Source organism: Calonectris borealis, chromosome 1, assembly GCF_964195595.1.
Source record: "Calonectris borealis chromosome 1, bCalBor7.hap1.2, whole genome shotgun sequence".
Classification (NCBI taxonomy): Eukaryota; Metazoa; Chordata; class Aves; order Procellariiformes; family Procellariidae; genus Calonectris; species Calonectris borealis.
In genome coordinates, this window is record NC_134312.1 from 119,227,284 (window position 1) to 119,246,382 (window position 19,099).

Consider the following 19,099-nt stretch of genomic DNA (forward strand, 5'->3'; position numbering starts at 1 on the left):
AGTACCTAGCTATGTGTATGCCTGTCCAGTCTGAATCTCCTGAATAATGAAAGGCAAAAGTAGATTGTGGCATTGCAGTTGTCAATGGGAGCTGTCATATGGGAATCAATTAAACAGCAGTTAGTCCATGGTATGTTTGAAAAGGTTGAAAAGTATTTAAAAAGGCACACAAACCAAGGTATGGCTGAAATAAGCCACTTACCCGAAGTCTTATAAATAAGCACCATCTATTTACAGAGCTAGCCAGCAGTTTACAGTTGTGTGTGGTCAGTTGTTTTGTTTTGGTTTGGTTTTTTTTTGATTTGGAAGACTATAGGTGTGCATATCCCCATGTATTAAAATATTTTGGAAGCCTTCAAGATTAAAGGTACTCATGTATGAGGGCAACAAACATCTAGGTTATTGAAATTTACTTGAAATATGTAACTTTAGATTGTCTTTGAAAGTAACGTTGGAACTATGCTGCCAAAATTGAAATGGAGAAGTAGTCTTATTTTGTTTAGACATATGATAGCAGCTTTACAGATTATTTCCCACGAATCTGTATAAGTATATAAAGTATTTTTGTAACGGAGTTTGTTGTCGTCTGAGTAAGGTTTTACATTCTCTCTGTTTTTGATCAATTCTGTTACAGTAATGTTTACTGAAACATGATGATAACCTATGAGTTTATTAATTTCTGATTCCTGTTACATGTACATTGCAGCATGATATGGAATTTGTCATGCTTCAGGGCAGAATTAAAAGGGGAAAAGAAAAAGCAAATAGTTAAAACAAGGAAACAGTAATGATGTCAAAAATGCAGTAACATCTGAATTTGATAAGGATGGGTCACTTAGAAAGCTGAAGTCTCTTGAATGTGTCATAATATTTTGTTTAAAACCTTGGTAGCCTTGAAAATACTATACCATTCAGATGCCCATTTTGTTTTCTTCCATTTCTTGGAATTCCTCTTTTTTTTTTCTTTTTTCTTTTTTTTTTTCTTTTAATAGCTGTTTTAGCAAACTTTTGGATGGAAACTGTTGTCTTTGCCTGTTGGAAAATAAGATTTTATGTTTTCATCAGTATAAAGGCATTGCAGTTAAAATAGTCTATATTTGCAAGGAAGAACAACCGCCTTTACGTCCTATATATATGTAGTATGCGTGTGTGTGTGTGTATCTATATGTATGTATAATGTGGGTCTGAGCTCTTGCAGTTTTTGAGAGGTAAAAGCATTTCAGTACACGTTGCTTGTCTGGAAAGTAGAACAAGTGCTGTCCCAACTCTAGTCTAGGATTAAAATTTGAAGTAGCTGCATCTGAGTACCCTCTCTTGCCAGGTCTCTGAGAAGTAGTGCCCCTGTACTCGGCACTGGTGAGGCCGCACCTTGAATACTGTGTTCAGTTTTGGGCCCCTCACTACAAGAAGGACATGGAGGTGCTGGAGCGTGTCCAGAGAAGGGCAACGAAGCTGGTGAAGGGCCTGGAGCACAAGCCTTACGAGGAGCGGCTGAGGGAACTCGGTTTGTTTAGTCTGGAGAAGAGGAGGCTGAGGGGAGACCTCATCGCGCTCTACAACTACCTAAAAGGAGGGTGTAGCGAGGTGGGTGTTGGTCTCTTCTCCCAAGTAACAAGCGATAAGACAAGAGGAAATGGCCTCAAGTTGCGCCAAGGGAGGTTTAGATTGGACATTAGGAAAAATTTCTTTACTGAAAGAGTGGTCAGGCCTTGGAACAGGCTGCCCAGGGAAGTGGTTGAGTCACCATTCCTGGAAGTATTTAAAAGACGTGTAGATGAGGCCCTTAGGGACATGGTGTGTAGTGAGCATGGTGTGTTGGGTTGACGGTTGGACTCGATGATCTTAGAGGTCTTTTCCAACCTTAATGATTCTGTGATTCTATGATTCTAAGTAGAGAGCCTGTTTTGTAAATAAAGGGTACGACAAAGAGTGGAAGTAGTAGTTAGTGACCACTAAATTGGAAAAATAGTAAGCTGTAGTAATATCAAGACTGTAGTAAAGACCTTTAAATTGAGTGATGTTTGGCCACTTTCTATGGAAATTTTAGGCGTTCCTTTAATTCTTTGCTTGCTTGCTTGCTTTATGGCTGAAAAAATGAAGGAGAGGTAAGGAAGGTTATACTCTCTCAAGACTTTTTAGGTCTGAAGTTCTAAACTGATGAATGCAAATATATAGTGGCATATGTTTTGCTTTGCCTTTTTGAAGTTCTTTTCCCAACCACAAGCAACAGAAACAGTTTTTGTAAATGAAATGATCAATCGTTTTGAGGAAATCTATAGAAAAAATCTCAGCTCTGAAAAGCATTTCACAACTGTGAGAGCAAATTACTCTGGATAAACTAGTTTACAGCCCTCATGGATATTCTACTTTGAAATATGACTTTATTTGCATGCTACTGTTTACTTCATGTTTAACTTACTAACTGAAATGGCTCCATTTCTTTAAAAAAAAAAAATAGTTGCTTATCAGATGTCAGCTTTTAAGGAAGTCATAGGTAGGATGCATGCATTAACATGAAAAAAAATTAGATATTTACATACGTCTGTTTTTGTAAGATGACTTAGAAATAATTCAAAAATATCTGGATTTCATGAGTATCCTTCTCTTTCCTGGAATTCTATTGTCTTCATGCTTATATGAATTTGAGGTGGAATTATTTTCAAGAATCATATAAATGGGACTCCTTAGTAATCACATTTATACTCAGCAAGGCCATTAAACAGTACAGAAGGAAGTGCTTGGTTATAAGAGTTCAGTGCCATCCAACAGTTGTGAATGTTTTAGCTGATATTGCAGGAGATGGGCAACTCCTGCTGTAGTATCTCTTTGTTTCTTTTGGACGAGGGAGGGGAATGTAAGTATAGATGCATGACTTTGCTGTTCCAAAGCAGTTAAAACATAACCACATCTGTTTCGCTTGACACTATTAAATGGGTGGAAAAAATAACCACTCCCCCCTCTAATTTGTGGTTCCTTATATGGTCAATATACTGAAAAATATTTTAAGTTTGTGCTTCTAAAATTCGTATTTTTAGTCAATGAGTAAGAAAAGAAGCATATGCAAATTATCTAAGAAATCTGAAGTATTTGAACTTTTATGTTAGCATAAGTGTGGGGTTTTTTTCCTCTTTCTTTCTTCCCTCCCCACCCCCTAAATTGTGTCAGTTTAATTCTTGCTAAAGACATAGTCTTTATTCTGGGGTTTGCATGAACAAATAAATATTTAAAAATCAAATCCCGAGTTGTCTGGCTCTATGGGTCAAATATAAGTTTTACACTGTTCAGTTCCTTCAGGAACAAGGAAAGCAGTACATTTTTTCCAAGTTATGCATTTCTTTTCATAAAAAGGATAGGTTTAAAAATTGTATGTTATAAATCAGATATTTCAGAGATTCAGCTTGCACTCTGAAGTCTTACTGAATTAATACTGGTGTGACACCATTGTAGGTCCTTCTATGATAAAATTAGGTGCACTTCGATGTTTAGTATTTTTACACCAATATTGGCCTCAGAAGCCCCTTTTTGTCCCAGCTGTTTGTTCCTGCTGCCAGGCTGCTGTGCATTTATAGTGGACCAGATTAGAGAACTGATACGTGATAAAAAATAGCAGTCTTTTTTTTTTTTTCTCCTGCTCCCCGTTTTTCCACCTGGGTCAAGTTTCCCAGTGCAGTTTGCTGAGTGACCCTGTAATAGTAGCACTGTCTCAGCCAAGCAGGTAATGGTGGAAGGGATACAGGCTGCTTAAGTGGTGCTGCGCTGAAAAGAAATTCTTGCTCAACTGCAACTGTAGTTCTGCCTTTGCCAGGTTTGAATTTGGGTGAGAAACTTTGTGATTTCAGCAAAGCTGCTTGTACATGCTTTCACACTTAAAGGATGGGTTCTTGCATCACAGGTTGTAAATTTAGCATGAGTGAAACTAGTCATTCACAGTATATTCTTTTTAGAGGAACTAGTCCTTTTTGAAACACAAAATAATTTTACAGTATACAAGAAAAATGATTATAGTGTGTTTTGTTTTAGATGTAATTGTTTCACAAGCATCTCACAAATACTGATCTAGAAACTAGCATAGTCTTCTAGTTTAACAGTGTGCATTGGGAGTACAAAGTGTAATACAAGCTCTTAGGATGAATGGTGTATTGGTGAAGTCTGGTATAAACTCAGTTTTGATAGCTGTTGTCTTTTCACCCTAACTTGAAAACCATTCGTGTACAAAAATGCCCTCTTCCCGAAATTGTAACATTCCCTTTCTTAAGCATGGGGTAAACTGACATATGAAGGTGACTGTGCTCATAGATCTGTTGAATACGCAAACTAAACTGAAGAGAGGTATATTATTTTTTCTTACTGAATTATGAATTTTAAAATGTAAAGATAGTCTTAATGTAGTTGCTGACCATTTCAGTGAAAACATTCAGCTAACAGGTTTTTTATGTTGCTAGCAACAGGCCTGCCTGCATTTACCAAAGGTCAGTGACCTGAATTATGTTCATCTCTGACATCTGTGTGTGTAGTCATGAGATATGCAGAGATTTCTCTGGTACTTCATGAGCATGACTTTAGAAATTACAAAATAACCTTTTCACAGAGGAAGAACTTCCAGAACTTTGTTGTGATTAGTTTTCAAAATCTTTCAATTTTGTACTAGAGGTGCCATATTGAATCTTATAATACAGTGATACTGAATAAGGAAAATAAATCTATATACAAAGTGTTTTAATTAGTAAAAAGTAAAACCCTCCTCAGCAGACTTTCCTTTTCATTCAAGCTCTTGAGTGTGCTGTTGTTGATATTCGGAAAAACTCTTATTTAAATTTGTCATGGAAAGAATTCTTCATATATGCTTAAAATTAAAGCAAAATTGTAGTGAAAATGTGGCCTTTCTTTAAAGGTGTTTATGATAGTTGCCTTTAACACCTTGCAAACTCGCATTGGATGGAATTGGATAGAATCTTTTAACTCTAGATGCTTTAAATTGATATCTATTATATAAACTAAATATGCAACATATTATGTGACTTAAGTCACATTTTTAAGATTATGAAATAATATAGTTTAAAAAAAAATAGTCTTACTGCTCTGCTGCATCTAGATTCAGCTGAACTGGCTTCCTACTATGCTCGTATGTAATAAAATTGTCCCCATTTGCAAAAACTCACAATCTGATTGATATCCAGGCAAACGCAAAAAAGAGAAATGGGGGAGGAGGATGAAACTTCCTCAGAGGGATGTTAGTAATGGTTTTTGCACTTTAACTTTTAGGTTTTTAGAAGTATGATTGCTCTGAAACAAACTTTGATTTACGGTGAACCTATTGACTTAAGTTGGGTGTTGAGTGTTTTAAAGGAAGGAGTGCATGCAAGGAGTGAATACAGTGGAATAAAACCTTAGTCCTCAAAGAGGCTAACAGGCAAACTAGGCTTATGGTGTAAGGAAAAGTCAGAGACGTGAAAGCTTTATGTTTTTCACAGTCATCATCTTTATAATATGGTGGAGTATAACCTAGGATAAAATGTGCTCAGCATCTTTGGCTTGTTTAACTAAACATTTTGTAGTAAAGCTGAATTGTACACTTGAAATTATTCGTGAATGTGTAGTGGCTTTGGACAGGTAATTCCATTATCTGTATTTTGAGGAGATCAGAGGAGCATTGTGCTGGGTAGGAAAGATGAACAGTAGAAAGCAACAGTAATTAAAATAGGAAATAAAAGCATGAACTAAAGCATGGTAGCTTCATACACAGTTGATTTCTTAAGTACTGCTCTCTCTGTTTAAATGAAAGACTTCAGCTTTCATTCTTTTGTTTGCTATACCACTTCCAATAATTTCCTTTTCAACACCTTTCTTGTCGTCTGTTCCTCCCTCTACTCCTTTATTTCCAATTCACTTCTGTTCTATACCAGTAAGTAGATCAAACTGGGTTCTTGAAGCCCAGTAAATGTTATTACTAAGGGGATTCTTCTAGTAATGATCTTACAGACTGTGTGATGAGTGGGATTTGTTCTTGCCTCCTCTTACCATCAATTTATTATCTAAACCAGGAAGCCCTTGTGTAGGCTGTGTAAAAGGCCTTTTGGTTTTAAGAACTTGGCAATGCAGAGGCACAACAGAAGATACTCAGTTATTGAGTTCATTGTGTTGCCCCTGCAGCTATTATATGTGATTTGGTTGTATCTATTTTTAAAAAAATAGTTTAAAATGTTACCCTTTTATGTTGTGTGTCTGTGATACTGTTAACCATCACAGTAATTCATTGTCTTTGTTCTCCGCTAATGTTTTAAAATTACTTTTTATGTTGTGGATCCCTTCTTAGAATACAGTGCCAGACACCTGCCTTTCCACTCCACGTCTTAATTCCACGCTAGTTGTCCAGTTCTTCAGAACGTGATAATTGTTGGAGAGTTGTAAGGAGGCTGAAGAAATGCATTGGTTTGTGATGGATGTGTTTTGCTGGTTAGCTATGAAGTGGGTGGATGTATTAATTCCGTGTTTATGACTTTATAGTTACATCAGCAACTCTCCTTTATTGCCTGTAGCTCTAACGTCATCAATTCAGGTCTGTGTGTGTTACCTTTCCAGTTTAGTTTCTCCTTTCTTATACCTTTGTGAATTCTTTGCAAGATAAATACTTTTTCAAAGTTAGTATTGTAAGTGATCTTAAAATATTCTAGATTAATTTCCAGTCAGCAAAAAGCATAGCTTCCCATATGTATGAAGTTGCTTTACTGCTTTTACAAAATCAGCTGTGTGATTGCAAGTACTGTAGCTATATCTTGGTAGTCTCTGTGTTTATTGGATAGTATGTTCTTATCAACTGATTTCTTCTTCTTACAATTTGGAATAGAGTTGGCAGTCTGTTGCCCACAACAGAGCGGTATGTTGCTAGCGTTGCAGTCAGTTTGATACAACATTAGGCTGTTGTAAAGCGCCGGAGATGTGCTAATGTGCTGTTTTTGGAGCTTACCATTCCCATTGTAGAACTGGCAGAAGATAATGTATGAATGCTTTACAATCTATTTTGGCTGAAAATCAGCTAGCTTTGCTCAAACTATGTTGATAGTTTGAACTAAGCTGGCTTAGTATTGAAACTGGCCTTGTACTGATGCAAATGAGAGGTGATCCTTGCTGTATTTGATCTACAAGGTGGTAAAGACAAAAGAGTGATGCCTTCAGTCCTTGCAGCTACTACTTGGAAAGGGCTTTCTATAATCTTAGTGTCCATAGATCGTGCAATTAAAAAAAAACAAAAAACAACAAAACCCCCAAACAAACAAACAAAAAACCCAAAAAAACCCAAAACCAAAAAAGGTATCCTGGCCAGAGAGAGCTTTCAAAAATGGGACTATAGCTCTGTAGCCTTAAGATACTCATGTAGGCTGGACGTATCTGGTGCTCCAGGACTTCTGTTGTTTGTTTGTTTAAATCCAGGGACTATTTAGGGTAAAGAAGAGAAGAGTTTGCTCTTCCTTCCTTTTTTCTTGTTCTTGAACACAAGTGTCTGCCTGTGCTGAGTTTAGTGGGACTAAGCTCAGTGCAAGACACTGTGTCTGTCTGTGCGATGTATACACCTGGAATACGTACCAGACTGAATCTTTTATCCAAATTGAAGCGATTTAGGCATAAGAGTGCTTAGTTTTTAGGATCTTGTGTAGCCTTAGGCAATACTCATCAGTCTTGCCAAGTTCATGGCTACTGTGGATGTGGCAGTGACATTCTAGGTCTTTGTGGAACTTCAGTAGTGAAAAACTAAGGCTGTTGATTCATGATGTCAGATAGCCAGTTTTTGTTTGCCCCCTCCATCTTTTGGAGGCATGACAGCAAGAATTCACCTGCTCATAAAGTAACAATAGCACCGCTGCAACATATACTCCTACATGTATCACATAAGTAATTCTTCCTGGTCTTCCTGCCACCCCCTTTTGTGTGTATGTGTCTGTGTGTGCGTGTCACATTTCCATGGCACAAGGAAGAAGCCAGTGTGGTGGCAGAAAAGCTAGCTGGGCTTAGGGTATATGCAGTGCTTAAACAGTCATTGTTGATGAAGAAGTGGAGTGAACTGCAACGTTTTCTGCTCAAATTACAGTATCTAAGTGCATTTTAGGCTAGACACACTTCCTTGGAGTTACATATATCAGGAGGTGTTTAGATAGTAATAATCTAGACTCAACAATTTGAACTGTTAGGTAATTTAGGTAATTCTCAAAAATTCTCAGTAATTTGTAAGTGGTTTTGATGTTTTCGTAGGTTGTAGAGTACCAATGATACTTCATTGGAGAAAAGTGAAAAGCAAATACTTGAAAAATACTTTGACCAGGGCTTGGTTAGTTGTTGTGTGTTGTGTGGTGTTGTGTTTTTTTGTTTTGGTTTGGTTTTTTTTGTTTTGTTTGTGTTTTTTTTTTTTGTTGGGTTTTGGGGTTTTTTTGGCATAATCCCACTGTTCTTTTTAACTTTTGTTAGACATTTCTTCCTAGAAACTCATGTCTTTACATCTCTTTGTCTTGTAGAAAGTTATAATTTTATTTTTCTGAGCATATTTTAATTTGGTGTAAGGTGAACCTAATTCAATTGTACTTTTATGGATTTATGTGCACTTATAGTTTTATAGTTTGTGGATTTGGTAAAACTCCACAGAAGTTCGGTCGTGTTTTATAACTGTTGTCCTGAGTTTCTGTAAAAATCCACATATTTAAGGGCTTTGCACAGATGGGTAACTATCAATAATTTCACTTTTGCAGGTTTGAGAAGAGCTTTTTTTGGATAACTTTAATTTTCAGAACTGTTCGATGACCAGTTGAAATTTAAGTTAATCCCTGAAATTTCGACACTTGGATAATTTTTTTCTAATAACAGATGTCAGTGGAAGATAGTCTTTGTAATGTCTGTCTCTACTTGTACTGTTGGAAACCTTCATTTTCTGTTGGAACTTCCTTGGTTTAGCTCTGTGGTTATACCGGAGAGCTAGGGTTGAACTAAGCACTATGTGGATCTAGTAGAATGGAAGTTTACATTTTTTTAGGTATCTTATTAGTTCGTATTTACATTTGCTTCTTTTTTTCTTTATTTTGCAGTGGTGTTTGCTGCTGGACTCCCCCTGCCCCCCACATCCCTGCAGGATGATATGAGACTTGAAAGAAGACGATGCATACAGGTGATCTTATTTTCAAGGGCTTTTAGAATGGAAAATCTTTGATGTTCTTGATCTACTTTTTGTTTCTATTCCATTCTCTGTACCCCCAAAATTACGTCGTTCCAACCTTAGTAGAATATTTAAGAACTTTGAAATCCTTCTTTGCTCTTTGAAACTCTTTTGCAACTGTCCAGGAAAGAAATGGTTTCCCTGAATGGAAATATTGTTTCCAAAGTTTTATGCAAAAAAAGAGTTTGCTTTTAAAGATGTTAACTAAATGTACTGCTTTTAGTCTTGTCTTTTTTGTTGTTATCCCTTTTAATGCCCCCCACTTGCCAACAGATGTATGTCACCTGTTTAGTGACACACCATTTTAGTAATTCATTAACTTCCTTTTAAAGAAATGTTATGGATCCGTCTGAAAAAGAGCCTAACAAATTAATAGTTAAGAGTTCATTATGCCTAATGACATGCTTATGTCCAGTTACTGTAAGATGTCTCAAGAACTGAGGATAGGATCTTTGAACATCTTTGAAAGTCACTAGCCATTCTTAAAATTGATGTTTTGGGAAGTTCTTCCATTTTTTGCTGATCAAAATACTGTAAGTACCAAGTGTATTTGCAGATTAAATAGCTTATTTTCAGTGATACTGTTTTGCTGGAAATATGGTTGATATTTTGACATGAAAAATCATGATCAGCAGAAGTAGAATAAAATTTAGGTTGTACAGGAGGATTGGTGTAGTTCTTTATACCCAAATGCCCTTATTTAAGCAATGAACAGTTCTGTGACTTACGTTTTGAGGCCTATAACAGTGAAATACATATAAGACATCTTTCATTTGCTTGTTCAGCTTTAAAACCCATGGATCCTTGCGGCTGGTAAAAAAGCTAGATAGATTTACGTACTCATGCAGATCATTTCGTGATTGACAGTTTTCAGTTGCATCAGCTGTTCATGCATAAACAGCTTTAGAGGGTATATTTACATGGAGTATGTTGGATTAAGGCCAAGATGCTGTAAGTGTATATTTCATTCTGTGAAAACTAAACATTCGTTCCTTTCAGTTGAATGTTTGTAAGTTGTGTGTTGATAGCTCAAGTAAAACTGGGTCTAAAGAATTCTAAAATTAGGTGGGGCAAAGAAGAGGAGAAAGGAAAAAATATTCCAAAGGGATATTTCATTTGTTCTAAATATATAAATGTGGAGGAATAGCATTTAAAGTCTCAAAATTGAATCTTTTGATGTCCTGTCAAATTTGTGGAGCTCCATCTAGTAGGCAGTCATTGCAATTGATAACATTGTAGGTCATTTGCTTGTTGCAGTGTAGATTAAAATATAGCCCAACTTAAATATTGAGAAAATGGTTTGAAAGCTGTAAAAGTATTCATCCCACAACTGAAAGGAGAGATAATACTATGAAATAGTACCTTAAGTATCTTACACTGAGAGAATTAAGTTACATATTGTAATACATTAATCTGATTTAAAACTTAAGCATTTCCAGTTTTGGTCAGGATTTCTAATAATGATGAGCTTGTAGAATTACGAGCTTAAAGAATAGAAATGTATACAAGATTTTGAATTTTAAGTAGTAATTCTATCTTCTAAAGCCCAAATTCTTTATTTAGAAGTCTCATGATAAATACAGAGTGAAAAACAGTGGTACCTTGACAAAAACTTTCAGGCTTCTGATGTGACATATAAGTTGGAAGTTAGACAAGTAAGATTTATTTGCAGTTCTCTGTTTATTAGGAGAGTCAATATTAGCATGCTGAGGTTCTGAGAATAAACAGGATTTGCATGCCTTAAAATGAAAAAATGTACTGTAATTGTTTTGTAATGCAATAACATCAAGAGTCATATGATGACTCTGCTGATATCTTTCTCAAGTTCAAAGTAGCTGGTGAGAGCTCAGACCAGAAACTGAAAGGTTTTGTGGTTATTGAGGATGGTTCTTTTGCGTTTTCAGCACGGCTTGGCTTCTGAGGGTGACTGATCTGGGTGACTGATCAGAGATGCCTGGTAATGTCTAAGCTACCTTTGGCTAAAGGGTGAAAGCTTCTATAGGGTAAATAATCTTTGTTATAATGGGCATCACTTTATTTCACTGGAAACTTACCTACTCTAAAACCCTGAAATTAACCACAGCATAACTGGGGGAAACAGTCGCCTTGAGGAAGAGGATTTTTTTTACTTTTTCCATCTTGGAATACTTGAGTTTTAGATCACCACTTAAGCTGAAAACACAGAAATGTATTAAGGTCCACTGCTTTAAAAAAAAAAAAAAAAAGTGAAAATATGAAGAAATGGTGATACTGATGATTTTCTGATTTGACTAACCAGGAAAACAAATTTGCAGCATGTCTGACTTCTCTTTTTGCCCTGTTCTTAGCACCTATGATATGTAGGACACATACAGAGAAGGGCACTGTAGGATACTGTTTGGAGGACTAAAAGATTTTCAGTAATTGCTTTTTGTCAATCTTGTTAACTTGTAGATTTTATAGGATCTGTACTGCTTTTCTGTGAAACACTGCAAAAAGCAAAGCTGAGTGTTCAGCTCATCATAGGAAAAGCTAAATTTATATTTCAGACATGCTTGTGCATTACAAATGCATGTTGTGATAACAAAGTTAATGCCTTAGAATGTGGTTTGTGATAAAAAAGTATTTTCAGAATGTGAATTTTGCTTTTCTGCTTCTTTGTACTTTGAAAGTCAGTCTCTCCAGGACATTTTGTGAAAGGAAGGAACCGTAAGTGTCAATGCTATTATTACCATTATGGTTGTAGTTATTATGCTGATAATCATACTAGCAAGTGTTTACTTTTTATGGTGTAGTAGCATCAAATTTGGGATTGTGCTTCCTTAGAAGCAAGGATTCATCTTGTGTTTAAAAGCTCATGTTTTCAAAGTGATTGCTGCATCTTGTCCTGCACCTGTTAATCAGAGTATAACTCGTGTGTTTGGTTGTTACTTTTTTCCCTCCTCTTTGTGGAGGCTACCTTATAAAAATGGATTGGTTTTATAGCAAAGAACTTTCTGGTTTTGGCTTTGATTTTTCTAGTTAGCTGAAACCTAGGAATATGTAACTAAAAATAATTAGTTGTCTGATCTTTAAGCTTTTGAAGAGGTTAAAGCTTCTTGTCTTTTCTTAACCTTCGTAAGAAAAGACTCATACCTCAGTTGAGAGTATAAGGGACCAGTATAGATCTACTAAACCAAAAGTGCAAGTTCCAGAAGGATCAATGTCTTAACACCACATGTTGATCCTCTCAGAAGAGATTAACTGGTAACAGTTATTATTGAAGTATTGTTCTTGAAAGCAGAAGGGAGGGAAAAAGAATCTGCATGTTCTGAACTGATTTTTGATGACAATGCACTTTATGTTAAAACACAACAGATATCTCTTCCTGATTTAGATCTCCCACAAGACCACTGAACAACATTGTTTGGGACATTTCTACATATTAAGGGCAGCATGGAAACAGGGTAACTGTTACCAGTTATATCTTAAATAGACATATAGTTTAAAAATATGATAGTATTTTTGTCCAATTCTTATGCCTGTATAAACTGATCCAGAGGTTTGATCATGTAAAATTATTAAAAAGAAGTGCAGGGTGATTATTTTATCTTTAATTGTATGGTAGAATTTATCATTTATTAACTTTGTTTTTTTAACACATTCACATTTTCATGGGTAGATTTGAATGTAGAAAACATATAAAAATAATAGTTATATCAAATTCTTCTCTTCGTCATGAAAATATATTGAATGTACTAGCGATGTTGAGAACTAAGCAAGTGATATAAAATGTGAAAATGGTATATTCAAGTTTGATAAAACATTGGATGTGATCATATTGCTCTTAACTTAAAAAAAAATTGTTCATATTTGGAAAAGAAAAAAAAAGCCATTCCAATACTACCCAATAAGAATAGTGCAAGAACAATGAAATAAGTAAGTACTTGCATAGATACTTGCCTTCTCTCCCTCCTCCCCCCACCCCCCAACTGCATTGCTTATTAAAATACAACAAATGCAGAGTAAAGACTTCTGGGAAGTTCTTGGATTGGGTTGAGTTATAGTCTTGAAAGTGTTCAGGTGTTAGTTTTATGTAAGAGTAGAATGAAAATTTAGAATTGGGCCATGTCTCTCATGTCTCATATTCCTAATATTTTAGCTACTGATTTCATTGAGCCTGTAGCTATTTTGAAGAATGTTTTTATATGCCAGTAGTAAAAAAACAAACTAAAGCAAAAAAACCCCACTGTTATTCAGTAGTCAGAAAAAACTGTGTCCAATATTGCTGCTCTGTATTTTGAAGTTCGTCTGTATTACGTTATACCAGATCTGCCGATATGCCTTTGAACTAGTTTGTTGAGAGCTACTTTAAGTTTTACCAGAGAATTCCAGAAACTTACTGGGGCATCACTTTTTTGTCACTTACCTGTATCTTCTTGTGGAAAATGATGACTGTACTATCTATGGTTCCACCTAAGTAATTGCATACCTGGAATGTCTTTTGAGAGATGTATGTTGTTGGCATAAAACCAGAACTGGGTTGTAAAGGAGCAAATGTTTGGCCCGTGTGCTAATTCCATACTGAAGCACGGTATGGGCTGCTTCTGGTTCTGGTTTTCCTTCTGGCTGGTGACTTTCATTCCAGTTAGACTGATTCTGTCCGTCAGTAACTTACTCACGTATTTGACTGTATTGTTACAGGCAGTTTTTGTTGGATATTCAGGTCTTGGCTGGGCAGAAAAACCGAAGTTTAACATAAACAGAAGATACCAAGAAAATCACGTAGGAGATGGGGTTGCCCATTAGTAGTGGAAGTTTTAAATATAGATAGCTAATGAGCACTTCGCATGAATAAGAATGCTTTTACGGTTAACCACTATTTTTACATAGATAACTCCCTTTGCAGGAGTTGTTTGTGCTGTCTTTCTGGCTGTTAGTTTTTTGTCAGTAGTTGTGAGAAAGCAGTCAGGAATGAGTTGAACACAGTTGCTTACTGAAGGGCAACAGTTATCATACTGAAAGTGGAAGTTCTGCTTTTCAGAGATGGAGTCATTGACCTCAATGAATGATAACCTTGAAGTCAAGAGACTAGATTAATGTTCTACTTTCTGTATTTGAGATCAGAAATGTGAAAACCTGGACAGCTAAAGTTAGATTCATGCATCCATATTTAAAAAGAAGTTGCCTATTTAAAAGAAAAGGGATTTTTTTTTTTTCCCCCTCCTCCAAAACTGCTTAGTACCTGTGATATTGAAAATTTAAGTTTTCAGCCTCAGTCTTCATCTAAGAGGAAACAAATGACAAAAATCCTGTTCCAGGGTTTTGGCATGAAAGTATAGCCTGGTGGAGAATGCTACTTTTCTTATTCAGGAACAGACTGAAGCATCTAAACCAGAAAATCTTTAGAGGCCTCTGTTTTTATTTAATTTGCTTCCTCTTAAGAGAGAGCAACTCTCTTCCTCTTAAGAGAGATAAGTGTGAACTCCTGTAGAAAGCCCAGTTAGTAGTTGTCTAGGTTTTTTCCACGTCTGGAAGTTTCAATTGCAGCAAAAGTAATTGAAATACTCTTTCTTGGGCTATTCATAAGAGTGCTTAGTGGGGCTCACAGGGGCATTGGGTGGCAGTAGTCAACAGCAGCTTGTTTCTTCAGGAGGGCAGGTAAAAGGGGGGGCCACAGAGCTCCAGCCACTGCAACCAAGTCTTCCTCTTCTGTGTTGGTGGAGTTGAGAAATTGTCAGCTCAGGGGACCATTGAGATAGGAGATTCAGAGGAGCTTTGCACTTTCAAAAGCATTACGTTGCTGCATAATGCTTGAAATAAAAGTATCTTAAAGATACACAGCTATAGTTTTAATATTTTTGAAAAGTAATTTCTATTCATTCTGCATCCTGATTTATGTGGTCCTCTTAAAAACTTTCTTTTGAGGTAACTTTCAACAAAGTATTAAGTGATGAGGACATTTCTTTTTAATGAACAGTGGAGCTCCAGCAGCTATACTGCGAGGCTGAAATTTATTTCTGTTACCTATTTCTAGGAGCAAAGACTCACTTAGACTTCAGAAAAATTTGATTTTGAACAAAAAATTCAAATTCAGATTAAGAATTGCAATCTTAACTATTATAAAAAATATTATGCATTCCCAGAATTATTGGTTAGTCCATTGAGAATGCCCGAGATCTACAATGAACATAACAGTACAAATATAGAGTCTTTCTCATAGCCCTTAAAGTCATTGAATGAGCAGCTGTAATGAAAAAGCCCCTGTGGTGTCAGAGCGTTCAGTCTGTGAATGAAAAGTAAAGGTTCTCTCGGGTAACGCAGTAATAGGATGGCTAGACTGCATTTAGAGCTGCTAATATAGTCTCGGCATTGTGCTATGTCATGTTGACTTACCAGCTCAGGTGTTTGCTAGTGTGAGTGTTCCTGTCTTATGCATCATATGGTATAGCAGACAGCTTTTTTTGTCCTGTTTCGTGTGCTTTTAGTAGCAAACTGCGTTCACAGAGTGATACTGTTTGCCTGGGTTGAGAGGTTTTTGACTGAAGTTAAGAGTGGGGATGGGCTTTGAAGTGAACCTTAGCCCTGTGCTTCTTGGGGGAAGGCTATTGGTTTATATCTAGAAGAAGCTTCTTCCCTTGAACTCAGCAACGGGCAACTCTAGTTCAGGAGCTTGCCCTTTACAGCTTTCTAAGAATCACATCTGAAGTCTTGCATTCTAAGTACATCCTAGGGTGCAAATCTTTCATTGCACACAGCAATAGCTTTATTTGGATTTGATATTTGTGGAGATAGAATACCCTAAATTCATCACTTTTGACCAGCCCTAGCACTAAACAAGCTTAATAGTGGCTTAACTTGAACATGCACCACTTTAGTTCCTTAGCATATCGTATGAAGAATCCATAAGCAGGGGAATTTGTGTTTGTACAAGGCATCCTATTTTATTAATCATTCAGTCAGATGTAAATGACCTCTCCCTCCATCCCTCAACAGTTATATTCTTTTGGGGTTAGGTTTTAAGATACAGAGAGAGAGGCCATAGGATGGCTCTCTTTAACAGCCAGTCCTGAGTACCTGATAGTTCTTGGTAGGAATTCTGTTGATAATACTTTAGCAAGGTGGGGTCCAAGAAGTATGCAAATATTATTCATGAATCCTGCTGAAATTGGAAATTATGACTTCTTAAAAACTGTTAATTCTCTGTTTCTAGTCAGCCTGCTGTTTCCTATTCAGTTCAATTAATCCCTTGATATATGTTTTTTAATATGTTTATATTAAATGCTATTCCAGACAGTGGTGACCACACGTTCTGTTAGCTTGATGCCTAACTGGTATGCCAAGCCGGTATATTACCAGCTTGTCAAAGCAACATATGATATGCTAAGACTTGATGACGGAGTTTTTTGCCTAGTTATACATAGGGGAGTAAGTGTTCCTCTCACCAGGTTTTATGATAGTTTCCATGTCTTAGTATGCAATCAACTATCCATGCTTATTAGCTTGGATATTTCCATAAGACAACTTAAAGACATACTTGTCAGCCGTTTTATGTCACTAGATGCAGTTCAGACATAATCTAAGTGGGTCTAGTTAAAACCTTTTGTAATAAGGAACATAATTAAGCTTGGAAAATGTCATAAAACTGAGAATGTTTTTTGCTCTCTAATCTAATCATTGTCCATAACAGCTTATGAACAAATACGTATTTTTGAGAATAGAGTGTCAAGATGAAAATCTGAGAACTGAAACAATCATTTGTTTTTATGGGCGGTGGTGAGATAGCAGATTTGCAGTTTTGACCTTTCAGTTATCCTGGCAACAGTGGGTAGTACACAGCACAACATAAATTGATCAACCACAGTGATATTCTGAAGCCTTGTTTCTGAGTCCCAGCACTTCATTGATACTTACATCTAACTCCTGTTGCCATTTTGTTAAGTACCTAAATATCTTTGAAGACCTAGATTTTATTATATTGCAGATAGAGGCAGCTGTTGAACATATTTGCTATAAAGGTGGAACAGGTGGCAGCAGTTTTGTTCCAGATGTAGAACAGAGATTTGTTCTTGATTTCCTCCTCCCCCATGGAAATCTATTGGTGCCCACGTTTTCCTAACAAATTGGTTATTATTAAGGGTCCCTTAAAAAACTGAGGATACAAGCATAGCATTAAGTTCTACTTGTACTGATTAGTTCTGGTTCTTCTAACTGGTTTCTTTTTTGCATACTCCTGACTTCTATTTCATTGTCTTATTGAATCCACTTTATGTGTGAACTGAGAATCCAACCTAAAGTTTGGTACACCACCCAACATTGTTACCTTGTCTCACAGTGTCTTTACTAACGTCACGCAGAATTTTTGTATTTGTGCATCTTGCCTATATGAGGTCAATATCTTGGAGTGAACTTGCCACTTGTTTGCACTACCTCTGAAATGTAATGTAGAAGGATTGATAGATATGCTCTGCCAGGAAATGAAGTAGAAGGTTCGTGTTTGCAAAGGTGGGTGAAGTTGTTTTCATTCTTACCTTGTTCGTGGACAAAAGTGATGTTTTACCTGTTTATGTCAGCAGTAGGGCATTTGAATAGCAAAGAAGCATTGTAATACTGTGATTAGAGTCCACAGTTCCTCAGGTCTGTCTCACCATTCCACAGGAATAAATAACCGTTTCTGGCAATACATGAAGATCCCTGTACAGACCGCAGCGATTATAAAAGCCCAAGAAGTGGGATGAATACAACCATATTTTGATGGATTTTTTTTCAAATGCTAGCTTATCTGTAGTAGGACTTTCATCCATCTTCATGCTCCTGCAAGGTCACTGAATATGCCTAGATGGCTTGAACTGAGTCTGCAAGTTTTTATATATTAGTAAAAGTATGTATGATTTCACCTGTCATATTAATATGAGTTCTGACTTGCTAGTAATGCCTCTCGTAAGTAGATCAGATTCTTCTGTGTGAGTTGGATTGAATATAAAACCGGTGATATCTTCATGTAGGTAGGGAATATTGGCTCAGATGTATTAGATCAGCTTATTAAAAAAATATTAAAAAAAAAAAAAAAGAAACAAATACGTTTACCAAGTTTTGTACCTTCCAGTAATACGGAGGCTTTGTGCTAGCTTGGAATGAAAGGGTACGTTTGCCCTTTGAAATATTTCACTTACTAAAGTTTATCGAAATATCTGGGAAAAGCAACTAATGTCCATCATGCTTTTCATTTACAACTTTGTTTTAGGTAGTGTTCCATATTTTTATGTTCAAATGATGCTTTAAGTGGGCTATGTGTTAACTCCTTAAAGACTGTAAAAAAGCGGTAATCTATTAATTGATTTACTCTTGTTTCTTAAGTTATACATTTCTAAAACTTTCTGCTGTAAAATTAAGTAATCATTTTACAGTACTGAGTAATTCTTGGAGACTTACCTGAGTAAAATGGTAGCATATAGTTTAAGTGTATTTCTGGTGCTTAGCCTCAGAAGGTGGTGTACAAAAGCTAGTGTTTCTTTTAAGCTAAACGTTCACATCTCTGGAGTTTTCTCCAAAATTCAGTTTTTCAAAATTGGCATGTTGAGATGTTGAAGGAAAACTTTGATTCTAGCATTAAGATGATTCTGATAAATAAATAACTGAAAAATATAAGGTAGTCATGTGTACTTCAATTAGATTAGTTTGTGAAGATCTTTGCATGTATATGTTTTGTCCTTGGTGATCCTCAATAGCAACTACTTGCTCCTGTCCTTTGATCTCACTGTACAGTTGTTTGACTAGAGCACTAGCTTCTTTTAAACCAAGAACCTTGCAAGGAAACAGATTCACCAGGCCAAAATCTTCAAGCAAGCAGTGCAGTTTTTAGACGATAGCTTTTGACGTGTCTGCCTTTCTGTTTCTTTGCACCCCAGTATTTTACAAAAAATGCATTCACAATTGAACCTCTTC

General features: G+C 36.2%; 1 protein-coding gene across 5 annotated transcripts in view; it reads left to right on the top strand.

Annotated features, from left to right (window-relative positions):
• The window catches only part of DYRK1A (dual specificity tyrosine phosphorylation regulated kinase 1A), an 89,446-nt gene that overhangs the window by 21,412 nt on the left and 48,935 nt on the right, over positions 1-19,099 (top strand). For 2 of the 5 annotated variants that reach the window (XM_075172651.1, XM_075172632.1), the window contains exon 2: positions 9,069-9,148. In XM_075172651.1, coding sequence (XP_075028752.1) covers positions 9,139-9,148 — 10 coding nt within the window. In that variant the 5' untranslated portion in view covers positions 9,069-9,138. Of the gene's footprint in view, positions 1-8,244; positions 8,321-9,068; positions 9,149-11,100; positions 11,154-12,278; positions 12,622-19,099 lie in introns of those variants that run through there. The other 3 variants (XM_075172641.1, XM_075172654.1, XM_075172662.1) reach the window with 3 other exon arrangements.